Raw genomic sequence first — 14,817 nt, 5'->3', positions numbered from 1 at the left:
TAAAAAAATTTATGATTATCACATTCATTCTACTGAAAAAAATAGTAATGTCAGCTTTCAAGCTTCTTTTAAAACTTTCAGAACATTTTTTACACTCAACATCAGTTCTAACTGCCGGCCCATCAACTCGAGGGCCATTCAATAAGTAATGAACAAATCGATGTAGCTCAAAAAATGGTTTATTTAATAAATGTGAAACTTTCAAAAGTTTAAGTTGGCATCCTTGCAATGACTTCTGATCCGCTGTTCGACAAGATTTTGTAAACATAACCTATAAATCAGTCAGTTCAAGATGTCACGTCTGATTGAGAATTGCACTGTGAAAGAACAACGTGCTAATTAGATTTTTAGTCGCAGAAGGTGTTAAAGGTAGTGAGTGATATCCATGCAAGGATGTTAAAAGTTTATGTGAACAATTGTTTAAACAGTTCAAACATTTACAAGTGGGTAGAACAATTTAAAAGTGGCCGCAAAATATCTGTGATGAGCAGCGAAGTGGCTGACTAGTCAAAGTTGCCTCTTCCTTTTTTGAATCTCACACTGACGCGATAATCCGAGACAACAGAAGAATCACTGTTGAAAATGTCTGCAATGTGTTGGAACTGTTCATAACATCATTTAAAAAAACTGCAATAAAAAACCTGCGCAAGATGGGTGCTGAGACAACTTACGGATACCCACTAAGAAACGAGACTTCAAATAAGAAACAGTTGAAAGCTCGATGTTCCACTGAGAAAGAACCTTTTTTTGAAAGAGTTGTAACAGACAATGAGACATGAGTGGAAACACACAAGTTCTCCAATGCGGAAAAATTCAAGACCCAGCCATCTGCTGGTAAAGTGATGCTTACACTTTTCTGAAACTCAGAAGGCCCTATTTTGTGCAATTTTCTTGAAGACCAACAAACAATCAACAGTAAATATTACACTGATACGCTGGAAAAAAATTAAAGCCTGCAATCCACACTAAATGTCATGGACTTTTGAAAAAAGGTATGACTTTGATTCACGACAATGCACAGCCGCATACAGCACAGATAACGCAAGAATGCATTCAAAACCTGGGCTGGGAGATTCTCCACACTCCCCTTACCAACCAGATCTCACCCCCTCAGAATTACACATGTTTGGTCCCCTTAAGGAAGCTCTATGTGGCAGAAAATTTGGCTCCAACAGAGTCAAGAGTCAGGTGCAAATGTAGCTCTGAAAGCAGCCAAAAGAATTTATGCCAGGGGCATATGCAACTTAAGGGAACGATGCGACGACAAGTGTATAAATGTTGGCGAGGGATTATGTTGAAAAATAGGTTAAAGTTTTATTTTGATTAAAAAAAAAAACAATTTTTGAGCTACATAGATTTGTCTCATAATTTATTGTATGACCCTTGTAACATACTTGCATAAACAAACAAGTTGTTCATGTTCAATTTTGACTGTGATTCTAGACAACATTCACAGCTTATCTAGAATCATTACTACAGATAGGGCAATCAAATTCTCAAATACCATTGAATCCTTAGTATTCAAAGGATTTGAAATTTGAGGAAAAAGATTAGAAAAAAATACTAGAGGAAATATAGTAAATCAAAAAATTGAACACTAAAAAACTCTGAAGTTAACCAGGTTAATTTTTTCCTTTGTAACTATCCAGTATCCTGTTACCATTCCCCAAAGATATTGTACTTTTAACATGAATAAAATCACAATAAATACTGATTTTGGATACTTATTTTGTGAAACAACCATTTAAAGGGTTAAAAATTATAGCTAATATTTTTTCAAATATTGTATATTATTTTATTTTTAACCCTTGACACCTACCTAGATTTGGATTTTATGGGTATATTCGAGGTACTCTCTGGTATTCAAAATCGAGATTCAGATTCGAGAAAATTGGGACAATTCAAAACCACCTGTGTCACTATATAATCATGAGCCCTTACACACACTGGCTTCTGAATCAGCCACTGAAAAGCAACACTTTATTCCAACACACTTGTGAATAGCAGGTGAATATATTGTATTAAGTAATTCAATAGCTTGCCATATTCTCACTTTAGTTACAACTTAGTAGCAATCACCAACACCAAAGTCCAAATGCTAGTAAACTTTCTTTAAGCTACAACATTTGGGATGAGATGAAGTGAATTACAGTAGAACCTCTGTAAGTCGGACTCGAAGGGAAATGCCAAAAAATTCGAGTTATAGAGTTTTCGACTTATGGAGTATTTTGACTTAAGCGGATTTTGATTCGACATAAAGAGGTTGAGATTCATTCTTATACATTTTGAGTTAGAGAGGTAAAATAAATAAAAATTCAAGTTGCAGAGGTGAGAAACATATTTTTATTTACTATGAATCAACATTATTTCAAAACATACTTCAAATAAAAAAAATATGGCATTAAAAAAAGTCAGTAATTTATTTTTTGCTTTAGATAATTCGGTTGTTCTCTGTCTATAGCATTGTCTAAGGTATAAAGAGCAGAAAATTCTTGTTCTTCAGAGTTGCTGGTTTGCTTTATAAAATTCTGTAAAGAATTCAATGCGGTTCTTCCCTCTTTGATGGAAACTCATGGAGCTCATGTAGTATTGTTCGAGTTTTCTATGTCATCTAAATCATTAGTATCGGTTTTCTGAGCTACTGAATCAATAATTTTGTTAATTTGACAATTTCGATAATTTGACCGTTTTGTATTTTTCTTATGATGTCTGATTCATTTTTTATTATTGTTGACAGAGTACTCATTGGCAGGCCAAATTGTTCAGCAACATCTTTCTTCATTTGACAGCTCTTCCCAGCTTCGAGCACTTCCAATTTTTCAGCGAGACTCAAAAGTTTTCAGTTTACGTTTCACAGCACTCATGTTTTAACAACTTTATTTGTAAACTGTTGTACAAATTGATGTGTAGCAGTCGTAACAGTCGACAAAAAATGACTTGCTTTGTTAAAGTTCGAATGAAATCAAAGCAAGCAAACACGTGAGTCATAAATTCGTGGTAATCCTATTTATTGTATACTCCTAAATTGATTTCTAAGAAACAATGGTGTACTTACATTGTCGACAAATTCTTAAAGTCGGTAACTTATTTTTCTTCGAACTATAGAGGTAATAAGTTTCGAATAATCGAGTTGTAAAGGTTGTAAAATAAAACATTGCTATGTTCGAGATACAGAGGTCCAATTTAATTTTTCGAGTTATGGAGGGAAAATCTGTACCAAAATGGCTTGGAGGGACTCGCTGATTATGTCGAATAATAGAGGGTTGAGATTTCGAGCAACGGAGGTTTTGGGGGTTGAATGGAAGGGAACACAACATTTTTTCGAGTTTGGGAGGTTTTCAACTTATCGAGGTTCAACTTAAAGAGGTTCTACTGTATGAAAAAAAATAGAATCTCATTACGTTCAAGGTGCAGTTACACAGAAGAATTTATTTCAATCTAATTACCTATCTGACAACCATAACAGCCAGTAAAAATCCACGTCCTTACATTACACACCCACCGCAGCATACATGTTACTTACCTGGGCGAACGATATGTCGGACACCAGAGCTGCGACAAGCGGCTCTGCAGCAATGCCCGCATGTCTGTCGACAACCTCCGTTATCACAGTAGCAGTTTCCATCAACTGCAGTCCGCACCCTGACAACCTAATCACCACCACATCTTTCAACAATTTGTTATTTATTGTTGCTAGCTAAAAATCTAAAAATAAAATCTAAGAAGCAAATCATTTAGCTAGGTCAATAGCGAGCTTAGCAATAGTTTCATCATTGATATCTATACTTTCCCAATCACTTCAAGCATGTATTAACTATGGACTATGGAGGAATTTGATCAACAACAAATAAACTGTAAATGAAGCCACGAATACTCTCCATAAAAAAAAAACCATATTGATTAGTTATTTACTACTGACTCAATGGCTGTCCACTATATTGTAAAATAGCACGACCACACCAATGTTGAATAAATACATTTCATATTTAACCATGTTAATACTACATTACAGTCTGTGTCATGTAACATATAAAAAATCGGACTGTTCTCAAAAGTAGTGTTAATGGTCTACCTATTCTTCTGCTACTCTTGTTGTCAACAACATTCATAAACAGCTTCATGTGTTCTTAAACAATCATCATGTGATGCTCTGTACATGACACGTAGGAAATGATTACCACTGGCATTACTTTTGAGAAACGATAAATTTGAGACTTAAGATGGAGACTCAATGATCCATCACATCCGTCCGTCTATAAGCCAAGCCATGATCCGCATGTCTGTCACACTTTTCTAAAACTGTACGGATTCACAAAATTTTTCTGATATGCCGATAAAACTGTTGCCCATTCAAGGATTCCGAACCGATACAGGAATAAACACATTTTGGTTAAAATATTTTTATAAATTTACTAAAATACCCAAAATAACTCATTCTAAGAAAAGCATGCAATGCAAATGCACATGTATTTTATTTTATAAATGGAAAATAACCTCTACTTTTTGAACTCGTATTAGCTTGTTATGATTTGTTTGTTGACGACCCGATAGTTGCTCATTAAAACATGAATTTACTATTGGAGAATGAAAATTTAATCATTTTAAATAATTATATAAAATAAGATTATTTAATAATAGGTAACTAAGAATTACCTATATGTATTGAATTACAAAATACAAAGTTTAAAAATATTAATTTAAAATGTGAAAAATTGCAAGACTTTGTACATGTTTACAATCAAAGAACGGGAATTCCAATACCATCTTAACGCGTGCGGCAGCAAAAATTTAAGGTACCAAACATTTAGACGGAAATGCGTTTCATGTGGACGCTTTGCACGGGAAACAGTAAAAGTAATTTACGTTATGTGAAGCCCTATATTATTTGGTTTTTTTTATATTTAATTTTAAAAACTTTAAGTAAGTAAGTTAAAAAAATGTCTCCATTACGATATTATGAACATTTCTTTGCAGTTAAAGCAGTTTGTATTTTCTGTTGTTTGCAGTGGTAGCCATGCTCAGAATAAAGCAAGTTTTTGTCCTTATCTAACTTTACAGTGCTGGTGATATATTTATTTACAATGTATTAGATTCAAGAACGTTATTAAAACATAGGATGTTTAAGTTAACTTGTACAGGTGGCACACGTAGCTAAGAAGTGATGTTCAAAGTATGTAGTAGTACGAAAAGTGAAAAGGTACTGGTGGATTTGTAGGTTATGACAGGCACTTTAATTTTGCAATAATATCGGTCAAAAATTAACAAGTGTATCATGAATCGGCAGAAATGCAGATTCAACTAAATACCGGCTGATTCGTATCGGCACAGCTCTATAGTTTTTCCACTTGGATGCTGCCAACGGACATGAAAACTTACATTTTTGAAATAATTATCTTGTAAAGGTTTGTTAGTTCGATCATGTGTGCACTAAGCATTTATGTTATAAATCATTAAACCCATTTTTTTTTTGCTCTGATATTTATTTAAATGTATTTCCGAGAAACCACACAATATGAATTACACTTCTGTCTCGTGGTCAATGTTTTATTAAAATGCCGAACTTTAAAACACGTTCAAAATCAATTTAAAAACATAATACTGAAGCAGTTAAACAAATAATCATACTAAAAACATTTTAAAATAAAGGCAATAACTAGACATTTCCAAACGTCAAAGCTAGAAGTGGGAAGGTTTTGACTAACGGATGGATAGAATTTTTTTGGGCCGTCTGATTGACTTAAGGTCACGTGACTAATGGACAGATGGCTGGGTAGCAGGCAGATGCTATGGATAGAAACAAGATTTTATGTTTTTATTTTTAGGGTAATTTTGTTTTTTTGAACAGGAGTTTTCGGTGTTATTGTTATTATTTTTTATGAAATATGTTTGTTCATAAAGATAGCATATTATTGAACACATAAGACACATAAATGTTTTATGATACTTAACACCAAAACAGTGTCCTTTTGAGTAAGGGATGATGCACTCAGAACAATAAAAATAAATTTGCAAATACTTGTATGAAAAATGTACAAACGAGTTGCTAATAACAATTATAAAATCAAATAAGAGTAAAAACAGATTCACAATCTACTTAGTACATACATTTTTATAAAAAGTTCATCTTGAATACATAACATTCATTGAATTTAATACATTGAATGAATATTACATTTTTTGTGATTTGAGTTAAGTTTTGATTTAAAATGCTGATTAATTTCATGATAGTAATTGCATTTTGGTGCTGTATGGTGATTAACTTACATTTTGATGTTATAAGGTGTATTGACATGCTTTTGGTGATATTTCGGTTTTATCGCAAGTCACAATTTGATCTTGTCCCTAGCTATCGATCATTGTGAGTCCAGTTTTACATGACACAGACTTAATTACTGTTTAGTTTGATGAAATATGTTTTTGACGTGACAACGTTTAATAAATCGATGAACGCCGGCTGCACGCACGAAAAGTGTCCCGTTTTGCACATTGTTCCGTTACGCTGTGTCCCGTTACGCTCATTGTACGCTTGTGCCGCATCACTCTCTCTTCCACTCGATTGGCCTATGCGTCCGAGGAGAAGAAAGACAGCGGCAGCACATAACTTACATCTACACGTGAACTGTTTCGTCGACTGTTTATAAAGTGAAGTGGAAAGTTAATGTGGTTTTCATTGCTTATTACAACAACAATTTTGGCAATAAAGGTTAATTATTCTTGCATTTTAAAAATCTGATTACTAGTATAATTTCAAGTATTTATTCTTTTATTATTAAAAAAAGTAGCATCTGTCGGCGAGTGCAGTAATAATAGGTTATGTTACAATTGACTAAAAAATTATGGTGATTCATATAATTGATGATAGATATTTGATTACAGTTTATTTATATGAAAACTTGTTCATAGTTATATTTAAACTTTATAGTTAAAACGCCAGTTTTTAAAAGTCATCTACACGTGAACTGTTTCGTCGACTGATTATAAAGTGAAGTGAAAAGTTAATGTGGTTTTCATTGCTTATTACAACAACAATTTCGGCAATAAAGGTTAATTATTCTTGAATTTTAAAAATCTGATTACTAGTATAATTTCAAGTATTCATTCTTTTATTATTAAAATAGAAATTATTCAATTTTATTCATAAAAGTATGCAATCATTTCATCAATGTTTTTGTTATGACGTCACATTAAACTATTGTCCGTAAACCAACTTTACAGACAACCAATTTTTTTTCCCTTCACTTTTGGAAAGCCACACAGACAATGAGCCTAAATGGGCATGCAACTCTATCACTCCGTCTGTTTATTGTGGTTGTAGATGTGCGCACCTGTAGAGGGACACTAGAAGCACTACTAAGTGCTCGTGGCAGTCCCCCAAGTAGTCCGCATACTGCTCACACAGTTTTATTATCACCTTCAGCTGGAAACTGATCACTTTTATGTTCCTTGTCATCAGTTTTCCTTCACTCGCATCCTGAAAAAATAAGTACAAAAGAACATTTTATTTTGGTTATCCTCCAGTAAATTACATGGCTAAATCAACATTTGCTTAAAAACTTTACTCAGATTTATTTGTAACCAAAGTACATATTTTATTTCACGTAAAAACTAAACTGGCAAAATATTAGCAATTAATTTATACATCAAGGTATGGACCCAAATTCCATCAAACCTTTAATGTTTAATAGTTTAGGAAAAAGATTTGAAGAAAAGATGTTGAAAGAAATGTAGTAAATTCAAGAATTCAAAACTGACAGCTCCGATATTTGTACTTCCGTATGTAATCATGTAAATAAAATTCAACACCATAGTGAATATATTTTATTTCTTGTAAATTATTTTAATATTGACCATTCAGACCTAAATTCAGAAATGAGGGTTAAATTCAAGATACTCTTTGTGATACGAATTCATAATTTAGATATGATATGATAAAATTCTATTTGTGAAAATGTAAGAGAGATAATCAAAGTTTTCCGACATTGTACAACCATCCCAAACTAAAAATGCCTGCCCTTTAACTTTACCAAGCACACAGTTGCTTCCAAATTGGTGACAACTTGCTGAGAGAGAGATGCAATAGCTTTTGCGACATCCAGCCGTGGTTTGAGGTGTTCACAGTACGCCTCCGCGAGCTGGGTGTAGCCTTTCCACACATCCACCATTGCCTTGATGTCCAGAGCTGCCGCCAGGTCACCGACCTCCGACATGGACTCCAGCACTGCGGCATGAGTTAGTTACACATCAGCCACGCCTTCTGCAATGCAGCTTCCCAACACTAACTACAATGTGACTGATCAAGGGTGAACTTGTACAAGCCAAGAGAGAAACCATCTCTGATGACTCCTGATGTCGAACAGACAATCTTAAAACAATCCTAAAGCATGTCTGAGGTAAATTTAAGTGAATTATTTCAATTCAAAGACTTGGAAAACAGCTCAGTGGTGAATAACTATCAAGAGACTTTATAAGAGGATATACTAATCCATAATTTACAATGAGCCTGAGGAAATATAAATTACAGATGTAACCTCATATATAAATATATGGGAAGGGAAACACGGGTATAAAAAATAGTATTCTTTTCCCTTATCTTTTTTTTGTAGTGTTGGGCTAAGAGAAGTCATAAAGAAAGGAGGGGGAGAGGCAGGAATAACACCTCACACCCTTGCTCAGTAATAAAGCAGAAACAAGCAGACAAAAAAGGGGTGAGGGTCAACACCATTGCCATAAGCTGAGACATGGAACAAAAATTTGTGTGTGTGTGTGTGTAGACACACACACATACATCTATGGAACTCTACTGAAGAGAAATATATGGTGAGACTCATATTGGAGTGAAAATGTTGGATTTTTATGCCCAAAATTATAGGTGCTACCCATACTCAGAGAAGAAAGACCCTTTTGGAGGTATATACCATATTTTCTGGCCATGTTTATGATATGATTTGAAATACAAGAAGGCAAAACAAAATTACACAGCTGTTTTCTGGGCTTACGTATTTACAAAAATTACATTGTCTAAAAATATTTATTTCATCATCATCACTAGCCGTAACTTTTAGAATCAAAAAGTTGAAAACCCACCCATGCTTCATTCAAAAAATATTACGCACAATTGCATTCTCTTTATCTATGTAGTTCTTTAGTCTGCCGTCAACAGCTGTAAATGATGCTGAAACCAAAAGAGTCATCATTCTGTATTTTTCTAGATCGCTGCTCTTTTCTGAAAGTGACATGATGTAGAACTATGAAGAAATGCCAGCAATCTACTATATGAAAATCCAATTTCATGATGGCAAACATTACTGGTCAAGACTTAAATGCAAACCCTGAAGATAAGTTTCTTAAGGTACAATAGTGCATTGTACACACTAGTTACTCCACACACATGAATTAATTGTTAGCTCTTTTATTCATTCACTACTTTCTATAATAAAAACCAAAACAATTAGAATTTTGTACATTATTATTTTAATGCAAAATAGTAAAATACATTAACAAATTTTATTCTAATTGTGTGAATTTGGAGGATTTTGCTACACAGCTGGAAGACTTTTGGAGATACAGTATGACAAAAAGAATATTTCAACAGAAACAACTTTATTAGTGTATGCAGGAAAAAGCTTCTACAATACATTTAATTTGTCAATTGCAGAGGCTCTTAGAACATCAGAAACTGTTAAAATAGTTTTATGAACATTAAAAATAGAATTTTATTGCAGTTATAGTTGGAACGATGATATTTCATGTATAATAATTGAAATGAAAGTCAAGATACCTTCCGTCAATAAAACCAGCTCATCTTCGAAAAAACAATTAAACTTGATTACGCTGGTCATAGCGGTTAGGAAGTGCGATTGCAGCCGAGAGCATTTCTGGAACAGCATCGTGAGCATCTCGTGCATGTCTTCAAACATGGCCCCGTACAGCGACTCACTAGACAATCAAAAAGAGGATACACAGTTGTTGAAACAGTAGGCTCAGTTGCTAGACCTTAAATACTTTACTTCTTCACATAAACATATTTTGTACAGAGGGAGCATTTATTAAAAGACACACAGTGGAATAATATTTTAGCTTTGAACTAAATAATTCAAGGTGTAAATACAACCAAGGGTTCAGCAGGACACTGATTAAACTTGGTATGGCAATGGTGTCTACACTATACCTTAAGAGTAGTCAAAATCTCTGATAAATTATATATGTACTCAATTTATGGGCTAAGACAGTGCTCAAGAGAGCAACAATTATATGAACCAATATTAAAGTTATTATTTTTTTTTGCAAACTACGTATTATGAAGTTATGTATCAAAACCATACATTAACCTCTTTATATGATGTAAGATAAGACCCTTGTACCAACCACTATGGTTTAAAAATGCACTCAGTTCATGGGTATGAACAATAGAAATACACTGACCATATTAATTTTATCAGAGCTGGCTTAGTCTCTCATGTTATGTATTTAGACACTGGCAGCATTAGTCAATTTAGAGAACTTTACTGTGGACACTTCCCCTCAGTAGTGACCAGTGGCAGACACAGGAATTTTTCAAGGGAAATTTTGAAAAAAATAAAAAAAAAAATTAAAGTTTGAAAAAATGTATTTAAAAAAACTTACATTACTACTGACATGAGGTGTTCAGAAGCCAAGCCGACAAACTACATCAAATGAAAACTTTCAGTACAAACAGTTACAGTTTTTTTTTTTTTATCTATAATGACTATAACAAGTCTATAATATTTTTTAGCAAATTTTGAATACTCATTAATTTTTTTACTTAAAATTTTAAAAATATATGAAAATATTTCAATGTATCTCTTTCTGATACAAAAACCACTATGTTTGGAGTTAAGTCACATTGCTAACTGGAAGATATTGACCAAATTTTTGAGTGGTTTGTAAATGTACAAGTAATTATACTAAACAAATACACACAGTACAAAACTCTTTTATATAAAAAGGTAATCAGTATTTTTGTAAGTATTACATTTGATAGCCTGGGTTTTGGAAAAAGAATACAAATTACTAAAATACAAATAAAATTTTGTTCATTGTCTCTATTCTGTGTAAATCATGCAGTTGTCATCACTGACAGGTTCATCTTGCAAGATACCTCTTGCAGTCTTCAAGTTTTTATAATACTGGTGATAGTATTAACTGCAAAAGGTCCATAATTTTTTTTTTCCATGGAGATCGGTCTTGATGTGCCGTAAGAAGATAATGTGGAACATTAGCTAGGCTTTCTAAAGGATGTACGTTTCCATTTTTCTTTCAGATATTAATTTTTCCAAATTAAATTTCTGGTAAGGAAGTAGTTTAATATTTGATAGCAAATGGTTTAGCCTTCTCAATTCTGATCCATCTTATTGTCAGCCAGTTAACTGGATCACCTATTAAATTTTTTTTTTCCTGTCGGTGATACATTTTTGTAAGGTTTCCGTTGAATGGATGTCTTTATGGTTCATTTCTGTAAGGAAATACTGGTTTGTTTTCCTGTAGCCAAGAATGATATCATAGCAATCCCACAGAGAAAAGATGTTGCTACTAGTTTTGGTTCATTTTTCAATAAGGGAAAATTTGAATCAATCAGAAGGTAACTACGTATGTCCTGGCACAAAGCACTTTAAGTGAATAGTTTCAGTGTCACCACTCTGGTTTTGCAGATATTTCATAAGAGAAAGAACTATGACGACAGTCGTCGTGCCCTCCTAGACGTAGAGGCCATACCAGTCCACCGTCATGCGCCCTACGTTATGTTATAAGGACCGCTCACGGACGGCCACGTATCTGTGTAACTCATGTATGCTTATTCCGTAATTAACATTGTATTTGATTTTGTAATTAATCTGATATTGTTATTCAGTGCTTGTGTAATTAGTTTGTAGACCCGCCGCCTGGCCTGCCGCGAGCACGTTGTCTCCCGCGCCGGCTTCACCCCCCCCCCTCCTCCACCACCCGTGTGTAGCGGCGCGCGTGAGCGAGCGGAGAGCTCAGTCGCTATCTAGCTGCCGCGCGGAGCAGACCTTCTCCGCTCCGCTCCGCGAGCAAGCACACGTCTCGAGCACGTTTACGCACGGTCGAGCTATCACGATTAGCTTCGTGTACCACAGGGTAGTCATCAGCTACTCTACTGCACCGAGATTGTTTTCAGTTTATAATCGGGGAGTCCGGGTCGCGGCCACGTTAGGCCTGAACTCACCACTCTCCGGCTGGAGCTACTCGGGCTAAATGACTTTCACAGGGCGAGCTTCGTCGGGGACCGGGAGACTTAGGGCCAAAGGGACAACAACTAATTGCTGTGGTTTTGATCGCCGCATGAGTCAGAGTACATGACAATATGTTTGGTATCATCTATTATGACCATGAACAATCAGGTGTTTTATTAGACAAGTGCTCATTTTCTGTGAAACTAACGAAACCTCTGTTCCAGGTCATAAATACATGTAAGCTTTTTTATTATTAAAAACGTGAATACCAAAATCATAAACATAAAAGTTACGTTTGTAATACACTACAGACATTGACAGTTTTGGGAAGATGCAGCTACTTCTTAGTTTCTATTACCTTCCTTTCATCTTCATTTTAAATTAAACGTCTATTTTGGAAACAATTGCATACTTGAAAGATGTCTTTAAGCAGCAGTTTACAATGCAGACTGAAGTTAGTTGAAAATAGCTGTGGAGTTAATCACTTTGGTCACTGAAACAACTAGTAAGATATTCAGTTGCCAGAGCAGTTGGCGCCATTCTAGCGGCAAACCATTTAATTGTGGAGTTATTCGTCTTAGCCACTTACAAGTATTCACTGATGCAACCCATTGTCGCCTTTTTAAAAAATTGGAGTTTTTCATATTGTCTTCTGAACGCCTCATATATGCCACAGTAGTAGTAACTAGACAACATAGCTTCTCACACAACTGCTCTTCACTGATATAATGCATTGGCAGTTGAAAAGAATTCTAATATTACATTTTAAAAATTATTCATATAGTAACAAATTATAAAATATCTCATTGAAAGAAAAAAATAAAAAAAATATTGACTGTAATTAATGACATAAGTCTAAGAATACTCTTATTCATTCATTGAGAACAAAATAATGTCATTAAAACATAATAGATTTCACACAAACACCACCAGCAATTCTAGAAAACTGAGGACAGCAGATCACAATACCCATCAACTCAAAAAAAAAAATTCTAAATTACTGTATATGGGCATAAAACTTTAAAATTTGTAACCACCAAATATTAAAAAACATTAACAACTTACAAAACAGTTCTCTAAGAACACCCTCCAAGTTTCTGAAGGGATTTGTTAACCAAATAGAAGTTAGAAAAATTGTATGAAATAAAATTTACATAAAATTTAATAATTTATGATTAGCTCACAAGTGGCCACTGTTTCTTTTACCAAAATACCTAAAAGAAAGTAGTTTAGAAAGGACTTTAGTAAAAACTAGATAAACAAACTGAAATATTATTCCCTTATCAAAATTTCCAAGGAAAATAATGTAAATATTAAAAATAAAATATTTGATGTAATTGAAATTATGTGCAGAGTGCTTTTTGAAGTTGAGTCAAGATGTGATGTCCAGCACCTCTTAAATTATTGCATTCTGAATCCAGTTAAGTTTAATATAAATGTTTAACAATATTAAGGCATCAAAAGCTTTTATTAGTTTCAACAAACCAATTATATAGCAATCTTAGGTTATTATTATTGACTGTTACCTTTGATTCTTAACAAATAAGTACTCTGTGTTTCATTCCTACACACTGCAACGTTTATACGATACATTCTCGTCTTATGATGTATGTATGTTATTTTAAGATTTAATTGTTGTTAATGTTAACTGAATTAGAGCTAAGCCTGCAGAAACTCTTGAGCTATTGGTGACATGCTACCTATTTAGTTACAAAGATTCTAAGAATGCATCACACTCTAGTAAGATGAACTTCTTGGCTATTGGGTTGACAGGTTCAGACCATGTCCGAGACAATAATGATGTGCCTGAAGTTTCAACTGGCCATGCTGCAGCCATTTTCAAGTGCAATGAACAACAGAAGGCCTAGTTTTATTGGCAAAGTATTTAATATGACCATTGGTAATTGGTCCCTGTGGGCAGCCATTATCGGATGACGGTTTGCCAATCAGGATTCTCCTGAGTAAAGTTCAGTTCATCTAGTTGTCTGGAATCAGCAACTATCTTCTCCCCATACAGAGACTTAACTCTTGATTGCAGGCTTTCATGTTCAGAGTTTTTAACTACTTCCAGCACATCATTATTTACTAAGACGTGCTCTCAACCCAAAAGCCACGAAGTTGTTAAAAACTCTGGCCACGAAAGCCTAGGACAAGATTGTGGTACCTGTTTAGCCGAAATTAAGAAAAATTGAATGCAGGCGCTTAGATTTAACCATACATACAGCACAGTGAATGGTTGCCTGTTGTACATTTTCATGTTTAGTGAGTACGGTTCTGTGATTACAGAATTTATGAACAAAAACAGCAAGTCACACTTCACATTTGCAGAGATGGTTCATGTGCATGTTATGTAGAGGCAGGCGAAAAAAATTGGAGCAGAAGCAGCAGCACACAAGTGTATCGAATAGGAAGACCTTCTAACAGATTAACCAGCGATTGACTCACACTGAGATTTTAATCACGAAGGATGATGTACACCCAACTGCACATGGCTAAATCTAAACATCAGTGCCCGCCTAGTTGCCTGCTTCCCGCGGAGCATTTGAGCATTACATGGCACTGCGATCTCACATCCTCTCAGGTAGTGGATTTATGTCTAATTCCC

At 34.3% G+C, this 14,817-nt stretch overlaps 1 protein-coding gene across 6 annotated transcripts in view; it reads right to left on the bottom strand.

The window, feature by feature from the left end:
* LOC134542061 (FIGNL1-interacting regulator of recombination and mitosis-like) overlaps positions 1-14,817 on the bottom strand; it is a 50,522-nt gene that overhangs the window by 16,417 nt on the left and 19,288 nt on the right. For all 6 annotated transcript variants that reach the window (XM_063385968.1, XM_063385951.1, XM_063385941.1 and 3 more), the window contains 4 exons: positions 9,779-9,936; positions 8,025-8,218; positions 7,326-7,471; positions 3,524-3,650 (listed from right to left, as the gene is read on the bottom strand). In XM_063385968.1, the coding sequence (XP_063242038.1) occupies positions 3,524-3,650; positions 7,326-7,471; positions 8,025-8,218; positions 9,779-9,936 (625 nt within the window). The remainder of the gene's footprint in view (positions 1-3,523; positions 3,651-7,325; positions 7,472-8,024; positions 8,219-9,778; positions 9,937-14,817) is intronic.

Source organism: Bacillus rossius, chromosome 1, assembly GCF_032445375.1.
Source record: "Bacillus rossius redtenbacheri isolate Brsri chromosome 1, Brsri_v3, whole genome shotgun sequence".
NCBI lineage: Eukaryota > Metazoa > Arthropoda > Insecta > Phasmatodea > Bacillidae > Bacillus > Bacillus rossius.
This window is presented reverse-complemented; position numbering and strand designations above follow the sequence as displayed.